The sequence below is a fragment of the Poecilia latipinna genome, unplaced genomic scaffold (assembly GCF_001443285.1).
Source record: "Poecilia latipinna isolate Pla-1442-1.1 unplaced genomic scaffold, P_latipinna-1.0 Scaffold1339, whole genome shotgun sequence".
In the NCBI taxonomy this organism is placed as follows: domain Eukaryota; kingdom Metazoa; phylum Chordata; class Actinopteri; order Cyprinodontiformes; family Poeciliidae; genus Poecilia; species Poecilia latipinna.
The window spans coordinates 72,864-100,781 of record NW_015113955.1 but is presented as its reverse complement, the minus strand read 5'-3'; the positions used below and the strand labels follow the sequence as shown (position 1 = coordinate 100,781).

Sequence of the window (27,918 nt, the reverse complement as noted above, 5' to 3'; positions counted from 1 at the left end):
TGCGGAACTTTTGTATTGGCGTGTTTCTGGTACAGCCGTAAATCTGACACGCAAGCAATATCTGCAAACAACAGCAAAGGACAACAAAGCTGCTTCTCTTGGCTTTAGATTAATTTTTGCTCCCAGAAATGATCTTATGGGATGATGGAAAAGACCATTATTGTGTGCAAATTGTGCTAAAAGAAGTTAGCTGTTACCTAAAATACCATCTCAATGCTAAACATGTTGCAGCAAATACAGACACCCCCAAGGCTAATGCTAATATTTTAAAGAAGTAACATGAATGAAACACTTGAAAGATGGATATGTATATTAGCACTTTGCACCAACATGATGGCTGAATAATCTAAATAACAGATTAAAAACAATAAGTATATTTGTTGTTGACCTTATACGTCTATTTATTCAACAATTTAGCAGCAAAATTTTTATTTTGAGAGAAAATTCTCAACATCTGTATTGAAGTTTTGTTTATTGACAGTTAAGAATTTGTCAAGTAGTTAGACATTTATATTCAAGGTCTTATTTTGAAGTTCCGTCTATTTTCCTTCCCTCCTTTTTTCCCCAATAACTTTATTTAAACATACAGAAACAAAATAAGACGCTTACAGTAGAGAGCAAAGCATAAACAAAGACATTGTAGAACATGTAAAGTATAATGTTAAAATTAAATTGGTGCTCAACGATTGTAGTCACTCCAGGGCGAATATAATATAAAGTGAAGTTAGCGCTTTGGGATTAGCTTCTACTGATTATCGTGTTGGTTTAGTGCGCTACTGTTAGCAAAGCTAACTTTTTAATTAGTGGTGTGCACCACTGTCTTTTCTGTAAATTAATACAGGCTGTTCTTTTTATTTGAGGATGCAGATTTGTAAATCAGAGCAGAGATGGCGGAGAGTGTTTCTGCAAAAAATATCTACTACAAGACATACAGCAGATATTCAACAATGACCCTGAATTAAAACTAAAGGAAAGACTAGAAATATTCTAAAACATGCAAAATATGGCATTTGTTTGCATCAGCAATTCTTCCAAATCTGTTCAGTTTTTGACATGCTTATACTAGGTCTCTGGAAGGACTAGAAAGGCTTGATTCGTCCTGTTGCCACAGCTTGGCTCAGCAGTTCCAGCTATGAGGATCAGCAAGGTCATTTACAAGGCTACTAAGCATTTAAGTCCCAGTTGTTAGCCAAGTCCACACTGATACTAAAGGAAGTAAACAAGGCCTAATGGGCACTAATGTCCTCCTTAAGTGCTTGTCTTGCATATGGCCAACATCTAAATCAATCCTTCACTGACCGGCTGCTGGCGAGCTCTTCCAGCTCCTTTTGTAAACCGTCACAAACGCTTTTTGCTTCCAAACACGCAATTCTTGGAGAGAAGACGCATTAAAACGGGTTAAATCAGTTAGTAAAATCCCGGGGACACATCCAGGACACACGCTCTCAGCCGTCGATACTCATTTGTCGTACCAGCTGCCCTCAGGGTGCAGCTATCGAAGTCTGAAAACTCGATACACTGCTGCATATAACAAGAGTCAAACTGAGAGGGCGACTGAGAGAGATCAGGTCACTTTTCCACAATATGCTGGTTGCACAGACAGGTTTGTTTGATGTGTGTATGCACGGACACACAACCCACTCAGCTGTTCCTGCTGCTGCCAAGAGTATTTATGTTGTCTAATCTCACTGTCAGCCACACGGGAAGGGAAGGGAAGACCGGGATCTGGCTCTTCTTCCAGCAGGAATCACTCAGAGGGTTTAAACAGGACGCGTTACTTCACAGGAACTGCGGGAAATCCATGGCACGGAGATAAGAAGCCATCTGGGGGTACAAAAGTTTTCAACTGTGCTTTTTTATATATTTTTTTTTAAGAATATACTTCCACAGTGGCCTGGATTAGTAGTTTTCCAGGATTTCTGAAGGTCTGACTGGGTTCATAGTTTTGATGTTTCTTTCTAGATATTTATTTCCCTGTCCATCACAGAATATTGTTCAATGTGTGCTTACAAAGAAGGAATGTTGACAACTAGGGAACAAAAGAAGAAAACCAGATTCACAGTATCCAGGCCTGGACTGGTTCATCGGGCAGACTGGGACAATTCCCGGTGGGCCGACTGCATGTATGGCAGGGCTTTTTAACATAAAATCAGTTTCATCTGACTGGAAATACATTCCAGATGTCTACAAACGAGTTTTAGAGATATCCTAATTAACTAATATGTCATAAGGATTGCAATTTAAATAATGCAACAGGAAGTGAACTAAGAGCTTCAAAGTGTAGGGAAGAATTAATTTAGTTTATTTATATACTGAAGATATTTGTAAACCAACTTTTCATAAATCCCTCTGAGCTTATTTAAGTGAATGTGAAATAAGTCATAAGCCCATTTCAGATGTCTGGAATGTAAACATGGTGAAGCAGATTTTTTTAAATGGCTCACCATAGATCAGGTCCACACTGATATCTATCGTTTTGTTTTCGGAGACGCAACCTGACGTAGCACTTAGTGGAAAGTAGAAAGAGCGAGGATAACATGGTGAAGGCTAAAATTAAAGAAGCAGCAGTTGATAACTTTCACTAAAATTAGTTTGCATTAGTACCATCAAATGAGGACAGTCAGTAAGGTAAACCGTTCAATCAAGTCATCAGCAGGTTAAAGTTTTAAGAGAATCAGAGATGTGAAATCTGTCACAACACTGTCAGTCCATCTCCATATCCGGTCCATATAACAAAGTACCTGAAGATCCCAATTAAATGGGTTCTTTGTCAAGATGTTTTTCTGAGCAGTCATTCAGTCCAAAACATTTAGATAAGGCACAGAAAAACTTTACAAAAAACAAGACTGCTTTTAAAGATGATAAGAAAAGTTCATGCATATGTAGGGTAGCTAGCTATTTCAGCTTGAAGGAGACTTTTATACAGCTTTGATACATTTAAAGAATGATGAGAATGTCTCAGTTTGGTGTACAAACCCGTATTTAACCCACCAGTGACCCCTGACAACCAATGAGACCTAATCTAAATCCTAACCAACCTACGTAGGGTCAGACAGGAAAAACAAGCTGCAAAACAACATTTGGAAAAATCTGGTTCTCCGACTCTAAATCATTGGCTTTACTGGGATGTGGAGCAGCCGGACTCACCAGGTTCTTCAGCAGGGCCGACAGCTCCTTGGTGAGAGAGGAGAACTTGACAAAAGCTGTCCCCAGGTCAGGGTTGTCCCTGCTGATGAAGTTGCTACCAAACTTATCCAGAGCCTGGGCGTAGTTTTCTTCATTCTGAACATGATCTGTGTTGGAAAAAACAGCAAAGAAGAGGTTAAACAAGGGTCATAAATGATCATAAAAGGTCAAGACCGGAAGCCCAGAGCTCTGAATATCATTAAAAAGTGTAAAATTCATGGAACCATCAGGATTTCTGAAAATTTTAACAAATTAATCCCTTTAAGACACTCATGACTTAAGTTTAAAACCTACACAAATTAGTTAGCTTAATAACATAAGGTAGAAAACATAACAAAACCCCTATTGTAGCAACTTAAGGAGAAAACGCTGCATTTTTCTGGAGGATTTAGAGGAGACAGTGAATGTTTGGGGCTTGTAGTTTTGTTACAGCATAAAAAAACATCCAAGTCCATCAACCAGAACTACAATAAATGAACAAATGAAGGAAATAACATACACATTTCAGATTAAATTAAATATGATTTTTATATATATTTCTTTACCTTTTTAAGAATTTTTAAAGGTCTAATATTGAACTGAAGACATTTTATTAAGGGTTCATCACTGAAAGATAAACACAAAAATTCAAAAATGTCTGCAGACGAGGCCAGAGGTTTCAGGAAGAATCTCGTCTGGACTGATGAGACAAACTGGAGCTGCTTGGATCAGTCAAATCAGCTCCATGCTGATAAAAAAAAAAAACAGCTTTGAAAGAAAATAATCCAATAACTTGAGTGAAACACGGGCATGGCTTTTGTTCTGGATAAGGATCCAAACATCCATGGAAAGATCTCGTGTCCAATGATTAATGCTATTAAATATTACACTTAGGGTGTCATTCTTTTGTCCAGGCAAGTTTAGTTTAATTCTTTGAAATATTCAATTGAAGCAACAATCAAAAGCAAAGTCAGATTTATGTCGAATTAAGAAAATAAACCGATCAATTTTAAATAATTTCAGGAATTGTTGTTATTTTTGTACCATCAGATCTGCCTGCATATTTCATCAGAGCAGCAGACACACCTGGAGCAAAAAAGGGAGTCTGTGTTATAATAGCAGGAATACTCAGTGGACCAGTGTTTTTCTCAAGAAGCCATCTTTTTATACAGATCATGTCAGGGTGAGAAGATGTGTGGTTCTCCTGGCGAACCAGCAGAATCCATCTGTATTCATCGTTAAGTTCCCAGTAGAGAACGGCTGCTTACAAACTAAAATCCAAGCAAACAGGACTAATGTTTTACATGAATTACATACAACTACATTTATGTAAACTCCTAACTTCAAATGTTCTATAGTCAATCTTGTTAGGAGGACAATAACAATATGAATTACATTTCCAGAACCTTTTGAACAGCCAGTTTTTTCCAGTGGTTTTTCCACTTTTCATCTGAAAGGTTTAAAGTGACCAAAGGGTAAAGTTACTCCTCTCTTTGGAGAGCAAACAAACATCCCAAGCTGTCAAATTACAGGGTGGAAAGCTGCTTTCAATGTCATTCAGTGGAAAACAACAGCAGATTCATGACACAGCACTGAGAAAAACTCAGGTGTTGATTTCTGGGACAGTCTGGGCAAGAAAAACACACAATACGCCATCTGTCCCACAAAAGGCGGCTTTCCAAGTACAAACAGGGATTTTCACGCCTGCAAGAAGAAAATACCCGGAGAAAGTGAATAAAAGAACCTGGACATGATAGGAAACAAAGATGTCTCACCTTGACCTGAATTGTAGATTGACTTCACTGATTTCTTCACCTTTTGCAGAGAAGTTCGATCCTGATCCAGCGCCTGGAAGAAGAAAAAAAAAAGATTTTAAACATGTCAGGGTGGTTTCATGCTTTAGGAAAACACAGCACAGTCAAATCGAAAGTCAGCAGATATTTTCCCGATAACAAACCAAATATTTGCTTAACAATTTGGAGCTATTAAGACAGAAAGGCCAAGTGAGTAATGGAGCAGCTTTGTGCTGTTGAATTGGCAAAACAAATCAGGAGTTTTATCACCTCAGATTAGTAATCTTTATTTCTTTGTTGTTTTAGCTGGTAACAAAATTGCCGAGGAACCCATCAGTCCCCATAGTGCTGCTGCATTCATGGGGAAAATGTGCTTTGGGTGCAAGAAGCAAGCAATGTGGCCGCAACTCAAGTCCGAAAAAAATAAAACTTGGATCTTACAACTCAATCAGAAATCCTGAACCCTGATTGACACTATAACAAGTTCAAATATAAGCTGGACTAAAGGATTTGATTAAAATATTCACAGGTTTTTTTTTTTAGTTTCAGCTGCTCCTCTTATTTGTAACTTTTACTCAGATCCAGTTTTAATTTCCCTGAAAAGCCCAAAAAAAAAAAAAAAAAAAAAAAACACCCTTATTTATTTAGGTGCCGCATCCTCATCTGTCGCTCTGATTGTCGAGTATTTTTCTGTTTCTGAAGAGTATGACATTGTGATAGAAGTATTTTATGTCTTAAAATGGACCAAATAAAGACATTGAGCCCATTTATTAAATTGGCTAAATGCAGTAAAGTCATTCAAGAAAGAATTACTTATTTCTGACCATAAATATTTAGGAAATAGTATGTTATTTTTTAAATAAACCAAACAAGTGAGGCTCCCTTTACTGTTTAAAATGTTATGGCTTCTTAAATGCATCTTTAAACAGGATTAAAATTGTTAAAAATCTTTAAAGGGGTTTTAAATGGTTGCAATTTATTACAACATTGGGATTTTGTGTTTCTGACCTGGAGAAAACTGACAACAATGCTGTTGGCAGGCATCTAACTTCAAGATTAATCACCTGTAAAGGCAGCAAGAAGATCCCCTGTCAGACTGGACGCCATGATTCTGCATGGTGTCTATTAATCTGCTCACTCACTGCAGCTGAGATAATTGGGTGGCTTGTTATTCAATAGCAACAAATGTCTCCGTTACCCGCTTCTGCTCAAGGATTAAAAATGCAAGTGTGTAATGTTGGTTTTGCGGAATAATTTATTCTGACAGTGCAAATATCCACTAATTCGAACAACAGGGAATGAAACCAAAATGAAAATAAACACATGCAGGAAGACCGTTACTGCAAGGTCAAGCTGTGGAGAACACACACACACACACCGAGAGAGAGACACACAATAATGCCCTAATTAAATTTAACAACGTAATTAAGTCGCCCTTGGCCTTCCTTGGACAGTTTTACACAGCTCTTCTCCAATTATGGCAGCAGTAGTTCACCGCCGCAGGGCTCTTTCTGCCAGGGCCGAGCCCTTTGATCCCTCGGCAAATGGAAACAGCGTTTGATGCCACACAAATCCTCCATTAGACCTGTTACATGGCTACATGCTCCGTGTCTTAGACCCAAATATACCTGAATATATGTGAATAAATAATCATACACGTGGAGATTAAACAATCTGAATCCTGCGGTTCATTTTAAGGGTATTTTCACATAGTCTGGTAGAGTCGGTTTGATCGGGGATCAAAATTGCAACATTTGTTGCATTTTTAGATGCTGCGGTTCACTTTCACACTGTCGAACGAACCAAACTCTTTGAAAAACCTGTTCCCCTCCTCGCCTGTGGTGGCGCTGCACCAAGAACTACTGCATGAAACAACATGAAAACCTCTGAAGAAAACATCAGCACAACTTCCTTCTGCACAAAATGTAAAAAATAATGGAGTAGCGTCAGATTTAGCAGGATTAGCTATTTCTCTCGTTAGCGGCAGACACACCAATTAATGCTTTAATATTCATTAATAAGTACAATAGAAACAGTCTCAGAAATACTGCAGAAACATCTACAATCTTCTTTATTTAAGGAAAATAAATGTGACTCCTGGATTGGCTGCATTGCAAACGAGGTATTCCAGCTTCCCAAGCTGTATTTTCTTTTGAATATTTTAGATATGCTCTACAAAAAATCCAATGAAACAACAGGTGAGTCCACTGTACTCCCCATAATGGTTGCCATTTCCATTATTATTTCAGACCTTCATTAAAAAGCGAGCTTCATTAAGTTTTTTGCATCTGATTGCATTAAAACCTTCAGACATCTTCACAATTAAAATACAGAAATGCTTAGTCTCCAAACAGGATAAAAAAAAAAAACAAAGCTGGTTGACCTGCATATTAAAATGCTTTCATGAGACTTTTCCTCAAACTGTTAGAGGTTTTACAGTCTGACCTGCCTCCATCTGAATATGAACCAACAAGAACGGCACTTAGGATGAGTGAACAGTTCATTCACCTTTAAATCACTTAGTGGGATGGTACTGCAAGAATCATTAACTCACTGAATGTTAGTTCACAAAGTTTGGTACCTGGGCCAATGATTGCCATGCACTGAATGGCAATCATTCAGTGCATGAATGATTGCCCAGAAGAAAGATTAAAGAAGGACTAAACTGATAGTTATCAGGACTAAAGTAGAAGAAGAAATTGGTCAAATATGTTTAGATTATTTAAATATTTAAAGTGGGTGGCAATCATCTAGCAGCCATTTGCTAATTTTTATTCTTCTGAGGCAGAGCTGTTTGTACCAAAAATCCCTTACAGATGCCTTCAAAACTTAAAAAAATACACATGCAAGATAACCAATTAGTTAATGAGGAGACAAAAGTGAAAGGCTTGAATCTGTCTCAACATAAGCCCAATGCAGACTGAAGAAACACCAATTAAAAAGACAAACACATAATTTATCAAGAACAACTACAAGAGGTATGAATACTTTTCAAGGTAGAGTTAATATGTACTGTAGGCAGCGCAAATAACTTTGCTTAGGACAACAAATGCACATAGCAGGAGTCATCTGAGGCAGGCTCCATCTAAATGCGGTCTGTCGTCATGTTGGGTATGTGCTGCAGCAACCGCCACACCCTCAAGAACAGCTGACACATCCACAAACCGTGCTTCCTCAGGGTCACGGTTAATTCACAGTTTACAAAGGATTAGACGTCTAATTAGGTGGATGGCGGTTCTTTAAGGCAGAAGTTTGGGAACTGCATCTCTAAGGAGGAGCTGGGTCTCAAAAGCGAAGCTAGGTCCACCCAGGCATTTTTCACAGCTGAATGGTTGCCATGGAGATTACAGGATTTCTCAAACATGCATGAAAGAATCAGGGATGTTTCTGATGAGGAAAGAACAGCATAACATTACGTAAAGCTCATAAAAGTTGATTTTACATAATACTGGCCCTTTAAGTGTGACAAAAAAAAAAAAAACAGGAGAAATCTGTAGATGGGAAATGACTTTTATGTGAAAAATAGAATCCAAAATGATTAATAATGAACGACGAACTATTTAATAAACTTGTCTTGTGTGATTCAGTGAATGAGGGTCAGATAATATAACATTAAATAAAAATAACCCAAGCCTAGACCCACAGAGTGACCAAAGCAACCACTGAGGTTAATGAATCCAACTTCCTGGATCCTGAAGACTGCCAGTCATGCTCTGGAGGTCAAAGCTTCACAGCGGGAATGGGTGGCTCAAGTGACTGGAGGTTTTTCTCCATTTCATGCTTCCTGCCCCAGGCCTTATCCTCCCGCAGCAGCCCTGCCGCTTCCCCTGCAGCCGTCCTTTCTGACGGGAAGCAGGAAGCATCCAGGCTCGTCACTGTCCTGTCCCGGATCAGCGTAGCTCCGTCCACTACACCAGCTGCACTCTGCTGACAACCGAGGAACAAAAACATCACACTCTTGACTCCCGCCTCTCCTCCACGACATTCGTCATCGCTTTGGTGGACCGCCTCGCGTGTCAGTCCAACATTCTTCACCCCGGAGGCTGCAGGAAGTCGCCCTGACCGAGCGGTCAGTTCTGCTGTTTGTCAGCAGCTCTCTGGAACCCACATGTACCAACGTGGCAGATTTTACTCTCACAAATCAGCAGAACAGACTCAAAGATCCCCGAATTACACAAATGCAAACAACTTCCGAGAAGGAAAAAACAGGAAGGAGTACAATCATCAAAGGACTTCCACAGAAAAGGAAATGACTGCAGGGGCATTTTTATAGCAGAGGTCAAAGGGAACACTTTTAAAAAATGCTTTCTTTTCATTTCCTTTCTGATTGAGATCCTCTAAATAACAAAAACAAACTGGTTTGTTTCCCAGCAGTAAACCTGAGTCTGATCATGACATCTTACAATGATGGGAAAACACTGTATGAGGACAGAGTTTGTTTGTCTGGCAAGTCACTTTGACTGTCTGTCGATGGAGTCTATGTGGCATGACTCAAGCAGGAAGGGCGGGGAGCCGTTTTCATTGGCAGGAAACAAATGCACATCCCTTTTCTCTGAGCCAGACTGATCTGCAAGTGAAGGTTGGAGGAAAAAGTGAGAGGAGGCGTAATATTTCCAAAAAAGAAGCCGAGATCTGATGGTGTATTCCTCACACAGAGGGAATGAAGTATCGACTGCTGGTGGTTTAGGGTTTGGTTAGGAGCGGTATCCACCGGACCACATGACTGATGTAGTGTCTCAGACAAGCGGGATGAAGCTGGGCTCGATCTTTTTCCACAACGTCTAAAAAAAAAAAACCCTGTCAATCTCCAACAACAGCCAATAGATCAAATCTATCACTCTGAATGAACGGCAACAAATTACGTCTCGTAAAATCTTCAACAGCCAAATCCATCATCAGGGTTTATGTGCTTTCTTCATGCCAAACTTTCAGACATTTCCACACTTAATAGTCCAGAGAATAAAATACAGATGATTACATTTCCACAGAGGTAATAATTTAACGGGACTTATTATGAAAAATTCACATTTTGCACATTTTCGTACTTCAGTTTTTGGGTCTCAAATGTTTCTAAAAACAACAACACAAAAACACACAGCTGCTTTTTGGCAATAATAAGTTAATGTTTTTTGGTGTCAGGAAAGACATTTCAAAAACCTCCTGAGTGTTACATTACATTCAACAGGCACTGTGCAGTTACCTAGCAACCCCTGCTGAACCCTGCTGGGTTACCTAGCAACCCAAACTGAGCTCCAGCACAGTTAGTGCACTGTACAATGGCTGCTGGAAAAGACAAGTGTTTTATTGCTGCCTCAACCTCCAGAAACTACTTGCTGCATTCTTGTTGGTTATGCAGGAGGCTCTACTAATGCTTTTCAAAGATGTACGGATGTATAACTGAACATCTGTTTTCAGCCGTTTTCAAGCGCGAGTTTAAACATTGAGTTGGGGATGGCGTGTCCAGCAGCAGCTTCTTTGTATTTAAAGTGACAGGACACCTAAAACAGCTAATTCTGAAAGGAGCTCAAAACAGGCAGATCCAACTAGATTAAAATCTGATCATGTAACGATAATGATTTTGTGCCAAAAAAAAAATGCAACAAACATGTTTTTCATAGCCCACAGATCTAACCTAACCTGTTCAAGGAATACGTAACAAGTCACCTTTAAATACGAAATTTGCAAATAGCTCATTTATATAGGGTTGATTCCAAATGGAAATTTAAGACATATTGCAAAAACAAACATAAATTCAAATTACATAAAGTATGTTCTATTTCAAACCTTGTTTGTTAGTAAAACACAGTCAGGTTCAGTTTATTATGACAGAATAGTTACGGATGGATTTTTTTTTGGTCAGAGGACATTAAATAAAGTTCAAACAAATATTTTCCATATTTTTTCCAGTCTTAAATACTTGAATCAGGTTACATACCTTTCTAATCTTTTATCATATTACAAAACAAATGAAAGTATTCTTAAGAATCTTATAACTTATATCATTTTGAACCACATATAATTCATAATGCAATGATTGTTATTATAGAGAGAGAAAAGTCAACATTGTGTTGCCTCCCTGTGGTCAAAGCTCCATTTTCATGTGGTGAACACACACATTTACTAAAATGTCAGACAACGAAGCCCAAACCACAACCACATTTCTGAATTTCCTCTTTCCAGTTGGTTTGTTAATCAACTACAGCAGTCTTTTATCAACAAATAAGCTAATTCTGTTTTTAATTAACAATAATTTGACAACAGTGATATAATTTTGTATGTTTTGTGCACCACAACGTCTTGGGAAGATTTGATCACTGCTTTATTCAAGCCATCATGAACTGATAGTTCACACATTACCTTTAACGCCAACCCCAATGCAAAACATGGCGATTTGTGCAGCTAAATACAGGAAAATCACTGAGGAAAACCTGTAAGAGGCTCTAAAACCATTCACACTGGGGTGGACAGTGACCCAAAACTTGCAGCCCGAGCCACAATGGCTCAAAGTCTTTTCCACCTTTAGCGGACCAGAGTTTCATCATGGTAAAAATGAGCCTTTCAGTGATGATAATGCTACAAACAATTCAACATGTACCTGGAACAACAAGGAAACGCATACAAAACTCAACTGCTTGGAAGACGCACAAGAATGCAGTCGTGTTCAGAAAGTTCAGTGAAAAAAATATTAAAACGTTGTCATGTTTGACAAAACTTTGCAAGGCTTTGTTTATAAGATATAGCTCACTTGCAAAAAGTGAAAATGAACCACACTAAACGAAAAAAATAATAGCCGATTTTGGTCCGGACCAAAATCGGCTATTTAGCATGGTGTGAATACATGCTAAATGAAAAACTCTAGCAGGACTTGAAACTTCATAATCACAATTCCATCCAACCTGACTGAGTTTGGGCTATTTTGTAACAAAGAACAGAAAAACTTTTTAATCTCTAAATGTGCAAAGCCAGAATAGACAAACCCACTGCGCTGAAAAGTGGTTCAAAATAGTACTGAGAAAGAGGATATGAACACAAATGCACAGCAACCTCTTCAGAAATTAAAACAATGCATCATTTGTTCTTTCTTTTCACAATAATTCACAATTTGTTCATCCATCTACATGAAATCCTGATGAAAAACATTAAAGTTCGTGGCTGTAATGTCACAAAATGTGGAAATTTTGTAAAGTACTAGAGGGAAATATCACACAGCGGTATCTCTATTATCTACATTTGCTATCGATCCTGCTGTTTGCATCCTGCTTCGCTCTCTCACGCCAAGCTAAGGTGCTCAGCCGTGAGTTTTCCTCTGCACTGTGGATAACTTCCTGAGCTGCAAAGATGCTGCACGTCTCGAGAGACGCTGCGCAGGACCCAACACGCATGCGTGTGGTCAGTCAGTGGAAAGCCAGGCTGTGCATGCAGCAGTGCTAGACTCCCCTCTGCTACCTGAGCTCCCATCTATTGCACCGCTCCTGTAGACTGATGTGCATGTTTTCACACCCACACACTGCTGCGTTTTACACACCTAGCATCACAGAAGCAGGAAACCTCTGTTTGCACAGTGAGGAAGTCTTTTCTAATGAGACGTTAAATTATTGCCTGACCTTATCAGATGGCATTAGAAATGACAAAAAGAAAAACCGAAAGCTGGTGACTCTAAGAAATACCCAGACAGATCCTCTTTTAACAACATTTACAATTTGTGCGAAAGCAACAGCTCCCGAAACTAATACAGTAACATGCCCACTCATGTACATATGCATAGATATACCCCCAATTAAAAAAACAACAACACACACATACACCAACAAAACAATCAACATAAAGACCAGACCTCTTTCCACATGTTGAGTTGGAAATCATTTTGGACTAACCAAGTGTGTAAAAGTCAGCTTTATCAAGCTTGCTCTTAGTAAAAAAAAACTGATATTCTCAATGGCAAATTGTGAAATTCTGCGTGTTTCTGAGACTGATATCCAGCGCTTAGCTTCCAAACAGCAAACATTACGTAGGGATCTTAAATTGTTAAAGATAGCAAAATCTTCAGGTGCAAAATCTAATCTGCCATTAGATTAAATAACTCGAGAATGTTGGGCATAATCCTTCAAAAATGTGCTTCTATCCTCCAAATAAATGGACTTCAAAACAGTTAACATTTATTAAATTTTCTCTTCTTTTTCCCCCTGTTCACTCAGGCTTTTGACAATCCGCCCAAGCTAAATTAAAATCCTATCAACACTGATACGAACTTATGTTGGATGAGCTGTTGAACTCATATCATAGACCTGAATTAGTCATGGAGCGAGCCAACTGTGACGTTCTTCATACCAGCTCCCACATTGTTGTTAAACAATCAGGTTTATCAGTTTGGAAAGGTTCCAAAGCCATTTATTAAGCAACAGGGTTAGCCAAAAACTGAATTTTTCATCTTCAGGCCATGGGCAAGAAAATCACCAAAATAAAATAGCAGATATATAAACAAACAATAACAAGGTTTCCGCCAGAAAACTTGCTAAGCCCGGTGGTTGGGCGCTAGGGCAGTCATTCATCCAGCGGCTGAATGTGTCTTTGAGTTAAAAATGTTTAAAGTTGACAGGAAATTTGAAAATATCACTTGATAATTATGTATTATTGAAATATTGGAAGATTAATACCTGAACACCTACTACAAAATCTTAAAAAATGCATTTTAAAAAGACTTAAATAAATAACCAATGCTTAGCCTGGAGGCCCGCCAGGCTTATAATACACTGGGGGAAACCTTGAATAATAATACACAAAATATAAAACGCACAAAAAGGCATCTACCAGAGCTATAATCCGACACTACCCAATACAGCCAGAGGGGAAAAAATGCTAAAGCACCAACATGTAGCTAGCTAAACCCAACGGTGGTGGCAGTAATGTGATGGTTTGGAGCTACTTCTGTGCTTCAGGACTGGGATAATTTGCCAAAACTGATGGAAATGTGAATTCTGCTGTCAACCAGAAGATCCTGACTGGAATGTCCCACCAGTTTGTGACCTTTAGGTCAACCACTGTTGGTTTGTGCAGCAGAGCAATGATCCACAGCACAGAAGAGTCACATAGGTTGTAAAGCTTTCATGAATAAAATCATCGGTTGGAAACGGTTTTGTGTATTTATTGAGATTATGTTTGTCTCATACTGAAATTTATTTGATTACCTGAAACAATGAGCTATGGAAAACAGAAGAAAATCTCTTTCATGGCCATGTCTGTATAAGTCAGTGAATGAATTTTGTGCATGTTTACCAAATTTTTCTTCCTAGAGTGATAATGAAGTGGCTCCTAAATTATCTAAATAAAAGCAGCTATTAAAAATGAAAATATCCCCTAAAAACAAGGAGGAAAAATAATTTTTTTAATAGTACGTCTAGGCTATTTAATTTTTATGAACTACAGCTGTTAAGTTTGGTTTTACGCTGCAAGAAAAGGAAGTTTTCAGTTTCGCAATATAGATCTGATTTCCATAAACCTCAACATGAGAGAGCTGCAAAAACAAACCAAAGGATGATGATGCTGCAGATAAAAAAACCCACTGCAGGTTTCATATGACTTTTAGGCAAGGAAGAAGTGAAAACCGAAAGGTGGTTTGGTGCTCTAACGTGTACGGCAACGCACCAAATAAATGACTAAAAATAAATGTTTGAAAGGAATTAATTCAGTCTTTTATAGAAGCAGCAGAATCTCTTAGAAAAAGACAATATCAGGTCTTTTACTGACTAACAAACCTGACGATTCTTTGAAAAAAAAAACACACAAATTGTATGTATCCTTTCAATTAGTAATTTATAATTTTATGTTTCCATGGTGACACAAACGCCCATTTCTCTTAGCCACTCTTCAAATGGGAAAGACACGAGAATTTGTTTTTTAATTGAAACACAATGAACTCTGCTGGAATTTAAATAACATCTTATGAATAAAAATTAATTTACTTAAAAGCATTTTACATATTTTCACCAGGGTTGCCAATAAGTGTGGAGAGTTAAGTATAAAACAAACAGTTAAACCAACCAATTAAAAATGTTCTGCAGCAAATCCCAATATGGAAATGTCTACTAAAAGGATACATTTAATTTTCCTTTAGGGGGAAAGCTTTTGAATGGAACTGAACTGAATTCAGAAATATATGTGGATTCAAATAAAAATAAAAATATACTGTTCTGATTCTGACAAACTGATTAATAATATCTGCAAACCTCAAAAACAGAGTATGGTTTGGAATGTTTCTTTTACTGATTAAACTATTTGTGTCATTATTTGCTACAAAGGAAAACCAATAACATGGTGTGTTAAAGTAACCAACCTGTTAATGGGTAACATTAGATTACCTTAACACAGAATTGATGGTATTTGTGGGGCTTTGAGTGGACAAAGTAACAGAAACACAGCCAAAAGACCGAATCTCTTAGTATTTTTATTGTCTCTTTTATAGTTATCGGTATTAATGCCGCAAAATATTATGTAACATTGTGCGTCGCCAATCACTATTTCATATTAAACTAGTCAAACATTAATACCTAATAAGTAACACAACAGGGAATAAAAGGGGAAGGCATAACAGCCAAAACAAACTAGTCATTTTGCTGATCAATCACAAATATCTGTCAGAGAATCCATCTTATTTTGCTGATCGCCTGTTTGTAAAGCCTTTCAGCTCCTCAGGCAATCATAAATCTTTAAGCCCTGAAGCCAAACAATGTAACGCCTTGATCAACCACCCTTAATAGATGCAACATTTTCCAAGCCTGTAAATAATTTTTCCGATGCAACAAGCAGCGCAGACATGAGTCACTGGTCAGAGTCAGAGATTCTGCAAAGCACTTAGCAGCATTCCTTGAAGTTTCCCTGCAGCTGAGTCTCACATTTCACACTTTGTGTGACTCAAGACATTTTAAGACCACGGGTGTATCTACTCCCACGGACCATTTGGACGCTTCGGCAACTGGACAAACAATCGCAGCAATGCCCAACACAAACTCCAGCTACTATTCAAAGGGCACTTCCATTCTGACCTCCCAACATGCCGCGGATTGTAGCTTTACAGCTGCTGTGAAAATGTCAGCCATGCAGTTCTTTGAACAAGCAGTAAATGACTTCAATAATATACTTTAGCAGGCAGAGATGGCCTATTAGACATAGGACAACACTATCTCCCGACACGCCACTGAATGCTAGTTATAGCTACCTCATATGACAGGTGTGTTGACAGTTGCTCAAAAAAAATAGCAAAGCTAAAATTACCATGGTGTTGCACTAAGTTTGAATTAGACTAAATACTATTTCCTTCTGTTTCACTTAGTTTGGGTGCTATGTGGCATAAAACCTGAAGTCACAACCTGTTGTGGCTATTTATGTTGAATTTTTGTAAATTGTAATTTTTATTAATTTAGTTTTCTTTGGGCAGTTAGAACATACTCAAGTTAATTTAGAACCAAAATCTGCAATTCATTTATATATTTGGAATTGTTTAGATTCCTTTGGTAACTTTCAGACCCTTACATTAATTTAAGTGATTAAGAACACGTCGGCGTGTTTGGCAAATGTCCGGTGTAATGACGGGAAGTTTTTGTAAAATTATTTTTCTGACCATGTTTTCCAACTTGAAACATCAAATTAACTCAACTTTTATTTTCAACTAGGTTGTAAGAGATTTTCAGTAATTTTTGCAAAAAATAAAGTATATTTTTCAAACAATCAAGTCGAAGGTCATGCTCTGATCTAAAGAAAGCATTTAGATTTTACAATGCTATAAAGCTTTTTTGAAAATTTTGAAGATTTGGTAGGATTTTTGTCCAATGAATAAAATTTAAGCAAGCAAAGCAAACTACTAAACAGATACGGTTATGGTCAAAGTTAATGTTTTAAAACGTTCCAATGGACTGTGCCCATGTTTGAGAATAAAATATGGTTAAATTACTTTGGTGTTGCTTTGATATTTCCACAACCTAGTTTTACCAGCTGCACCTGAACGCATCATGCTGAGAAAATCTTGTATCATCAACTCCGACTTGCATTTATGCAGTTTAACGAGTTTGGCTGATTGGACGCCACAATCAGTTGATTTTTCTGAAATAGCTGTGATATTTACTTTAGACCAAACTCTCTCAGAAGTGATTGATCTATGAAGATTACACCAAAGGTCCGCCAATTGCTCAAGCTTCAGGTCCCAAACAAACCCAGAAGGTTGGATTTTAATTGTTTTCCCTCATAATAAATTAGATAGTTCTTGCTATTTCAAAAAGGTATTTGAAAATATTATTTGCACTTTACATACTAACCGTGTCTGTTTTAGGAAAGTTATGTGCAGTAGTTTCAACTTTTTGTAACACTGTGTTGTGGCATAAACAAAGATTAAACAAACTAACAATTTTGACGGCAACTTTTTGAAAAAGTTGCCACAAAAAGAATAACGTTAGGTTGCAACAATCTAAAGAAATATATAAACAACATAGCATTCTGGAGGGACTGGTTATCATCGGAAAAGTTTTGTTCATATTTAGTCAGGTCATGTTTGTCTGATATTAAAAATTGTTTAATAGTTTGAGACAATTGGTGAAAAAAAAAAGATAGAAGACATCTGTAAAGATGGAAATACTTTCTCAGCACATGCAGTGACAGTTTCTTGAAGTCCCTTTATAGAAGAAAACAAAATGTACAAATATCTGCTCACCCCTTTAAATTAAAGGGCCAAGTAAGTATCAAATTCTCTGGGTAAACACAGGAAAATAGGATTCAGCCAAGTTGTAACACAAAAATATCAAGAGATTACATCTGTTGCAGCAACTAGAAATATTTTTATGAAGAAAAAAAAACATTGTAGCCCCATGATTTCCACAACAGCATAAAAACAATCACGTCCCAAATGTACCTTCCTGTCATCACCGACAAGCTAAAATCTGATCCACACACACACAGAATATATGAACAGACATAAATTAAAACAGTTTGCTTCCTTAAATAGACTAAAACTCAGCCCATATTTTAGGTGGAAAAGGTTTGAATTCAACAGCGATAACCCCAACACCCTGAGGTCTGCAGACAGATGTGAACACGGACACCTAAATCTAAGGGAAGAGCAAAGGATCAGAACGCCAGAGGAAGGCCTGGTCCACAGCTAATCCGCTGCCAGCTAATAGCCCTTGATGATATACGCAGTGCAGCTGTGGGAGGAAGGTAGGCTAGCAACTGTGGCCCGCAGATCTATTATCAGATTTCAGCAAACAAGCCGGCAAACAGGCAACACAACGCAGCCTCACCTCCTGCTGCGTCAGACTGAAAACAAATTCATAATAAAAAGAGCCAGAAGGGAAATTTAAAGAAGTGATGCCCAAATTGAATGCTTTTTTACACAGTGGAATATTATTCAGTTTCCCCCAGTGTAAAATAAGCCTGGCGGGCCACCAGGCTTTACTTGAGTCCCCACCAGGCTAACATTGTTTATTTATCTTACAAAATGTTGATGTTTACCTTTTTTAAAGGTGTTTAGGGATTATTAATAAGGTCTTCTAATAACACACAATTACCTAATGATATTTTAAAATTACTAGTCAACTTCAAACATTTTTAACTCAAAAACATCACTGTCCTACCGCCTCTACCACCGGGCTTCTGAGGGAGACCCTGTTATTCTGTGAGCTTTACTTTATTACTGGGATGATCGCATGTCATATCTCCATAACAACATCATAAATGCATAAACAGTTTTCCTGAAGCAGTAAGTTGTTTTTCCACCATTAGCACATTGAGCAGGACATACACAAGTATGACTGACAGCGCTAAGACCCTCCTCCTGGGTCTGATTGGTTATTTTTGATTGGGAGTGATGGATGACTTCAGATAGCAATAAAACCTCGAAGAGGAGGTGGACAAGACTGATCTTTTCACAGATTATCCATCTCATATTATACTGTCAATTTGTTATTTTCAAACCATTTCTGTGTAGTTTTAGCTTCGGGTTGTTGTCACATTTCCAGTAAACTTGTACATTTATGGCTCTCCTGTTCTTCTTAAACTGTCCTAGCAGCACAAAAAATGTTAATTAAAATTTTGTTGAGTTGGGATTTGATTCAGAATATTTTGGAACACAAAACTTTTACCATTAAATGTAAAATGAACACTGTGATTGGTGAAGGAAGTCAGGCTCATCTTTGCTAGGCAAATGCATCTAAATCCGTGCTACCGCGGCTTGACTTCAGAAATTAAGCTGCATTTTTAATATATATTCATATATTCTAAACAGAATACATGCAAATAAAAAAGCATGTACATGTTAAAATAAAATCTAAACACATCTTTATGCATAAATTTAAACTTCACTTGTAATAAACCGCAAGTAAGAGGTTAATTTGTGAGCAAGAAATGTCTTCCTGCATGCAGCAAGCTGACCCGTTGGCATCTCCGCAAAGAGACATAAACGTCCCTCTTTTCTGTGTGAGACCCACTGAGTAGGGAGACATCAGGGACAGACGATGAATAAAAAGCCACAACTTCGTTAATAATTGACTGTGACACAGCTGCACTCCTCAGCTGCAATGTTGCAGAGGGAAGACTTAAATAGCGCGCTCAAATTTGTTATGTAAAGCCGCACTTGACAAAAACTCGTCCAGTCCTGAATAATTCACTGTTTTCTGTCCTAGTGGAGAGGGGAGTTGGTGGTAGTTCAGTGGTTAAACAAATGCAAACATAAAAAAAAAAACTGGCTTTAGAAGAATTAGTTTAACCAAAGTGATGATCAAAATCAACATAAAAAAGATTTATAGTCCTCAATATTTAATAATCAGACTTGATTATGAGGAACAATGAATGCGGCGGGGAGTGAATACAAAAGAAAGCAGCCGTTTTTAGTTATCTGTGCCGCCATTGTTGCAGCCGACTCCCCGCCAGCGGACTGGATGTCACATGTGGCGGCGCTGAAGCCTCACATGACGGCGTGTCATCGGGAACACGGCCTCAGGTGCTGCTGGGTTTCAGACGGGCGACCCGAAGCTTTTACAATAAATACTCAGTCTTTTCCCGTTGAACTGAATGACAGATGCAGATGCTTTACTGTAAACAAGCGGAGCCTTGTTGTTTAGTTAGAGTCTATTTTACCCAACCCATGTGTGAATCCAGAGAGCGCTTTAATGTGGAAGGCATTTCCTAATCCCTCATGAGTAAGTGCATTAAAGCGTGGGGAGGAGATGCCTCTCCTTTTATGAACAGAAACAATAACAGTGTTATAGCAATGACGTGTTTTCATCACATTTTGCTCAGAAATTTAGCCTTTTTTCTCTGTTTTGTTTGTTCTGGTTCACGAATCCTTGAATCAAAGTCTAACATGAGAAACTAAACTTTCACATTCTTAAAGCTTCCGTACAAATTAATGGTAATCTAACATCAGTTATACTAGTCAGAATGTAATAAGAGATTTCTTAAATGCATATTTTATTTACTCAAAGTATAATCATAATTTGCTAATACTAAGACATCTGGAACGTAAGAATAGTGAAATTGATTTTATGCTAAAACGGCCTGCCATACTGCAAAGTTGGAGTCCTCCTGTTCCTCATGCTGAAATAACCCTCCATTTTTATTTTCTTCTTCTATCAATGTCAGTGTCACTGCGGAGAGTGTGCGTTCTGAAAAGACCGTTGCATAAAAGTAAGAATATCTGAAAGGCCCTGCCCTTCATGTCAGCTCCGGCCAAGCTTGAATAGAGCGACTGTGAAAAGAGTCAACATTTTTCCTGGTCCGGTCCAAGTGACGCAGGGCAGGGAGGAACGCTCTAAGGATCGCCAACGCATTGAGGGTTTCCCCCTTTGCATGGCCGCTGTGGCTCTCTGTGGTTTGGAGAAAAGCAAACCCAGTGACGCAAAGTGCCATCTGTGGTGTACGGGGACACACACTACGTGACCCCTAAGAGGGAATTACAAGTCCAAGCTGTTGATATGAACTCACATCAGAGGAAAAGAAGAAAAAAATGGACAAAAACAGGAGAGCCTCAGAGTGACACGTCCTTTTCCTGTTAACTAAGTCGACTCGAACTGATAAGATAAGATACTTTTCTACCCCTGATTTCCATTTAAAGAGCAGAAGGAAATTTTAGACGTTTGAATTCATTAGTGGATTGTTTTAGGGTCTTTTTGCACCTGATAGTCCAGTAGACTTGGATGCAACATTTGTTACATTTTCAGTTGGTGTTGTTCGCTTTCACACTGCACTGTATCAAACAAACCAAGCTCTTTGAAGAACCAGTTCACCCCCTCACCTGTGGGGGCGCTGCACCAAATACAACTAAAGTAAATGACATAAAAACCTCTGAGGACATGAGCGCAACTTCCTTCTTCACAAAATGAAAACTAAAATGTAGTAGGGTAAGATTTTAGCGGTTATAGGATTTTGTTTTTGTTTTTTGTAATAAACCTTGTTTATTTTGTAAACAAATATTTTTCAGAAACAGCTGGGCATAGGAAATATTTTAATCATATTTATCAAATTAAAATCATACTTTCCCAGTTGTTACCCTGCACCAAACTTGTAATTATAGTTTTTTTTAAATTGAAATAAAGGCTAATACATAGGGCTGGGCATTTATAGTATAATTTAAAATGTTTTTTAAAGAAATATCTTACGATAATAATTTGATTTATTTTTGGGATTGTTATTTTTACTACTTTATATAATTAAATGCAGTCAGTATTTGCAGTTTAATGATACAAATCACACTTTTTTAAGTGACTGTCCTAGAGAAACATGATACCAATGGGAATGTTTTTCTAAAGCAGTATTTGTATTTGTGGGAATATAACTGCTGTGACACACAGACACAGCCATACACTTACCTAAAAAAATAGTAATAAAAACTTCTAATCGTCACTTTTATCAGTTTCACAAGATAAATAAATAAATAAATAAAACTTTAAGTCAATATTATCCACCCTTCCTGGTTTTAGATAAAATTAACAAATTGGTCGATACAAAACAATAGATAGAGCACTCATAAAAACATCAGCTGAATATATTTAATTTCAAATAGGGATTTTCAAGAGTCAAAGGAGTTAAAACGTTACATTTATTAGTCGCTTATGAAAGAGAATAGACAAAAAGATGACTAGTCAACTATTTGCTGAGTTTTCCTCTGATTTAAAGGGTAAAGCAACACAAAAAACCTGCTGATGAAAACAGAAATTATCTCCAGAATCTGACAAACAAACCATTCATCTCTAAATCCACAGACAGAATAATCCGAGCTACACACACACACACACACACACACACACACACACACCTTCTCTCTCTCTCTGCCATGTGCTCTGTGGGAACAACACCACGACAATTTGCTTTGCACCAAAGACGACAGCAAAAATAAAAGGCAGACACATCCACCAGCTTCCAGTCTGCCACCCACACAGCAAACACACACACATATAATACCCCCAGTGACACTCACACACACACGCACACACACAGACACACACACATCTCAACTCCTTTGTCTAAGGCAGACAAAGCAAGAGCGGCTATTTTTAAAACTTTCTCTATCCATCTGGCAGCTCCATGTTTTCCTCACTTCTGATCTGATCCGAGTGTAAACACCAGAGATGATGTTTCTAAAGGCAAAACATTAATGTTTTCATGTTGTTAATGCGAACTGATCAATAATTTATCATCAGAGCGGAGTTGAGACGACATGATGCAGCAGCAGTTTGGGTTTTTTTCCCCCTCCTGATGACTCAGTGGAAGCACAGGGAGAATGACAACTCTCCCGCTGGGTCAAATCTCCCCCTCAGGTTTCAGGATTAAATATTCACGCCGTACCGTTGCATAATTTACCTTGTCAACATACCAAGGAAATGACTTGGAGAGGAAAGGAAGACAGGTGAGGTAAACATCATGGATTTCAATAAACGCGACGTTTCGTTGGGGTGTATTCCTCCCGCCCCGTTCTGAATGTTTTCCAGGCGCATCTTTGTTTTAAACTCCCAGGAGGATGCTGCGCTCTGTTTTCCCTCTTCATAATAGTCTTCTCCGTCATGTGATCCCTGCAGAAATTCCAGAGCGGCTACTGAAGCGCCGCGCACATGGCTGCCCTGTCCGACAGATGTTTTTCGTTTGTGCTGCAGCAGCAGCAGCCTCCCCGGATCAGAGGCACGGAGCCAGGGAGGTGATTCATGATGCGAGCCTTCTCCTTGTTAAAAGTCAGCAGACTTGGAGTGTGGCTCCATGTTGAGGATAAACACAGCCCTGACTCTGCGTTCTGGGGAGACTTTCTAAAAATATGATAAAGCAAACTGGAATCAGGAGTTTATACGCCGGCTCCCAACCTTTTCCACGTCTCTGCATGCTACAAACGTATATGTGGGGATTTTAGCTGACAGACCAACACAAATAAGCAGAGCAGATTTGTTTTTCCCAAAAAAAAAAAAAACTCTAAAAAGTGCGGCATGCTTTTATTCCAGCCTCCAGAATCACCTTGCTCACATCTAGAGATTCACATTCTTCTTCGCAACGTCTCTCAAGCTCAGTTAAATTGAATGGAGAGCAACTAACGATTATTTTATTAATCGATTATTGTGTCGATTTATTGGGTGAAGAAAATAGCACATCCTGCAGTTTTTCATTTAACCGCTCAAGCCTCTTTTACACAACATTATAGATACATTGAAGATCCAGATAAACAAATAATTTATTTCCTTATTTGAGTAAGCAAAATAAACATTTTAATGCCCAACATGCAATAAAATAGCATTCCCATAATGTGTGCTTTGATTATTTGTAGCAAAGGATGCATCTGCAGATAAAGAAACACTTCAAACATCAACATATGAAAAGCTCAGTTCTTTCTGTTTTACTTAACATCAACAATATATTGATTAATTTTTGGATTAACTAATTAATTAATGGATAGTAAAAGGTGCTTAGTAAGACATTTTCTTATAGTTTTTTGATCAGGTGAAGCTAAAATTATGCAGCTTCGGGAATTCTGGGAAAAAAATATTTACAGAGAGTTTATTATTATCTTAAATGCATAGTGTATATTTTTATTGTACAGTTTTCAGGTATTACTGTTTGTTACTGTTCTATCAACAATTTGTCTTTTTTTGAGTTAGTTGACTAACTAATTTAGTAGTTAGTAGACTACTAAATTAGATGCCGGTTATTTCAATAATCGATTCATCACGATTAATCGTTTCAGATATAATAAAATGTCAAGTTCAGCCACAGATTCTCAATGGGATTTACGCCTGGACTTTGACTGGACCTTCCTGGAAGAACATCCACCAAGTCACAAGTCTTCTTCCAGAATTTCCTTGCATTTACCTCCACCACTTCCCTTCAACTCTAACCAGCTTCCCCACAACATAATACTACCACCACCGTGTTTTTGCATATACCAAACAGTTGAGTTTTGCTCTCATCTCACCAGAGCATCATTTTCCTGAGAGTCTTGAGACTTTCTTTCAACAATCTTCTTGATAATTTTCTATAAAGACCTGGTTTGTGGAGTGTTTGACAAATCTTTGCTCATGTATCTGCAAAGCGTTCTCTCTTCGACTATTACACTCCGTCAGCTCTGGTTTTCAGTTGTGCCATACTTTCAGATGATTGATTGAAGGGAGCTCTGTGAAATGTTTCAAAGCTTGGAAAATAATTTTATAACCTAACTGCTTTAAACTTCTCCAGAGCTTCATGCGTGATCTGTCTGCTGTGTTTCTTTGTCTTAATTGTGCCATTTGTTCACTAATGTTCAATAATTAACCTCAAAGTTAAACTACACACAGGAAGAGTCCAGTTAGATGTTTTCTAAAAGCTCACTGGATTTTATTTAAGGATACAAAAGTAAAGTGAGCTGAATATATGTGGAAACTGCACTTTTCATATTTTCATTACACCATGTTCCTTCCACTTCCAAATAATGTGCTACTTGTGTGCAAATACATTTAATCTATCATCTCCTTTACGTTTATACTGCCTTTAATTTGTACTTTAAGCACTGCAAATGGAGTTATGGGTGTCACATTTAAAGCTCATGCTCCCTTACATGGGAGATTACACTAAATACTGCAACCCTGATGTAATTTGGGCATGCAGTTATTGGAAGTGGGGGAAATTAGGTCACATTTTGGCATCAGAGGACGATGAAGGTGTGTGCTGCTCTCCTGGTATGATGCTCCATTTAATCACACCAAGCGACCGCTGGGAAAAAAAACACACACATGCAAACACAAACCCCACCTGCCCTGACCTGAATTTATTCGCTTTTTTAAAAACATAAATGAGCCCGTTTTAAAATGCACTCATTCCTGCGTGCATGTATGAAAGAGAGGGATCCACATCTGACTGCCTGTGACTAAAATAGGCCTTTATGTCGCACAAACACACATACACACTCAGCTACAGCCTGGCAGCACACTCCAAAGCCCTGAGTTATGTAATCCTGAACACAGAGAGCTGCAGGCCTTGAGTGAACATCCTTCCATTTCCTTCACTCCTCCAACAAAAGCCATCCTCATCCTCTATTATATTATTACTCCACATCTCTGGTTGGACAGATAAAAGAGATTAAGTAAATCTGACTGAATGCATTTGGAAAAATAGATGTTTTTACAGGTTGGTAGTTGGAAAAATTTAGCTTTAAAGCAACAGGTGCAGTTATTTTCTTCTCTGATTGCCATGCATCTGTCCATGCAAAGCTCTCAAACATGTGGATTGCATGTTAAATGAGCTACGTGGTGTGGATTAATAAAAGCACCATTACTGAGATTGGTGACATCGACATATAAATCACATTTTTTCCATCTTTTCTTACCTCCTCCAGCACATTCACTGTGTTCCTGCAGCTCTGCATGCGGGTGGTGAAGCTGGACGTTGTCGGGGAATTGTAATCCTCTGTTGTCTCCGAGAGAAACTCGGACACCGATATTTGATCCGGCATCCTTTAATTTAACGGTGTGTGTGTGAGAGAGGGTAGGGTGGAGGGGGGATAAATGCCCACAAAAGGGTCGGCGGTGACGGATCAGAAAGGCAAAACCATGTAAGATCTGGAGGGAAAATTATTAAGATACCCGGTGGGGTCTGGATCGGATCGACGGGAAAGCCAGCGCCGCTTATTTTCCTCTGTAGAACTGTGTAAAACTATAAGGGATGATGATCTGGACGTGTCTTCTTCTTCTCCTTCTCAAATGACTTCACTGTCCTCCAAAGGCCACGGGAGGAGGATTTTTAGCACAATTCTCAAGCTAGCTCCCCCCTCGATGAGTGTATATATGAGGACTCAGAGGATGTTTAAAGAGCGACGCATTTCTAAATAGTGTTGTGGCTAAACGTTGGAGGAAAACCCGTAAAGAATAGCGGATGCCTTCATTATGCTCTACAGATGTGCAATAAGCCGCTTGTAGTTAAAAAAAAACACAGCGTCCCGTTATTACCAGCCTCTGTTTGGGGGTTATCATAGTCCAGGGTAAAGCCGAGGTCGTGTGGGTCTGCACCGAGGGTTGGTCCTCCTCTCTTCTTCCGCCGTAGTTTTTGAGTTTTCTTGTTATTTTTCCTCTAAACAGCTAAACGACGCCTCGGACACATTCACTGCCACTCTCTCCTGCTGCTCGGCCGCGTTAAGAGCTGAGAGAGGAGACAGAGTTAAGATAACGGTTGGAGAAAGAGAAGCTTCCGGTCACGAGTTTCAAAATAAAAGCGGTAATAATAGAGATAATCAATCTACACAGCTCAGCTCTATAAGAAATCTGCCCATTTGTTCTCTCTTGGTGAAAACCTCCTGATCCAACTCCTTTAGACTCCATATGCACCCTGCTTTTAACATAAGATCATGATGGAAACATTTATGGTGCACTAGTAGTGAGTCCAAGTTGTGCAACGACGGGGTTATCAAACCTACACGGAGTCTCAGCCCGGCCTCTGGCGCAAACAGTCTGCTCTGTTTGCGCCAGGTTTTTACGAGGTTACTAGTGACATCTACTGGTGGAAAGGGAGAACTCCATCTGCCCACACCTGGAAATTTAAGGCTCACATAATGTCAATTTAAAGATCTTCAGTCCAGCTAAAGGACAAAAGATGAATATTTATTACTTTTTGATTTACTTTAACACAAATTGAACAAATTACATATTTAATTTGTTCAAAATTAAGTAATTTTAACACTTCTAAACAATGATGGGAATCTAAAATAATGGAAATCATTTTTTTTGTCAGTTTATTATGCAAATCGCTAAAATAGATTTAGCGATTTGCATAAAAATCGCTCTGGCTGGGCGATTTTTTTGATCTGGCTGAGACTCGGCCAGAGGCCGGTCGGAGTCTCAGCCCGTCCTCTGGCCTCCAGAGGCCGGTCGGAGTCTCTGCCCGTCCTCTGGCCTCCAGAGGCCGGTCGGAGTCTCAGCCCGTCCTCTGGCCTCCAGAGGCCGGTCGGAGTCTGTCTGAATGGTTCATTTATACTTGTTTTTGTTTGAGGTGCCGCTTATAGGAACCAGCCAGTGGAGGAACCTGGGGCAAACCATCTACTTCAAGTTGTTTTTATTTAATTTTGTCACTTAAATATTCACTTATTGTTTGCTAAGTTAAAGTTAGTTTTGCTTTATTTGTNTTTATTAGTATAGTTTATAGTTTGTTTAAGTTAGTTATTTCATTTAGACATATATTTTCTAATGGATGCACACTTTAGTTAATGTCTGTCTGAATGGTTCATTTATACTTGTTTTTGTTTGAGGTGCCACTTATAGGAACCAGCTGGTGGAGGAACCATCTACAAATTTCTGAAAGACTGAAGAGGGAGACTTCAAGTTTTTTATTTAATTTTGTCACTTAAATATTCACTTATTGTTTGCTAAGTTAAAGTTAGTTTTGCTTTATTTGTTTATAGAATGTTTTAGTTAATTTTGTATTTATTTGTTCTTTTGTTTGGTTAGACATCCCTCCTGTGGTAGATTTGGGTTACTCCACC

At 38.4% G+C, this 27,918-nt stretch overlaps 1 protein-coding gene across 5 annotated transcripts in view; it reads right to left on the bottom strand.

Annotated features, from left to right (window-relative positions):
• Positions 1-26,597, bottom strand: part of asap1b (ArfGAP with SH3 domain, ankyrin repeat and PH domain 1b) — a 73,101-nt gene extending 46,504 nt beyond the window's left edge. For all 5 annotated transcript variants that reach the window (XM_015055865.1, XM_015055862.1, XM_015055866.1 and 2 more), the window contains exons 1-3: positions 25,774-26,597; positions 4,941-5,013; positions 3,148-3,293 (exon numbers count right to left, since the gene is read on the bottom strand). In XM_015055865.1, coding sequence (XP_014911351.1) covers positions 3,148-3,293; positions 4,941-5,013; positions 25,774-25,899 — 345 coding nt within the window. In that variant the 5' untranslated portion in view covers positions 25,900-26,597. The remainder of the gene's footprint in view (positions 1-3,147; positions 3,294-4,940; positions 5,014-25,773) is intronic.
• Positions 26,598-27,918: the final 1,321 nt, after the last annotated feature.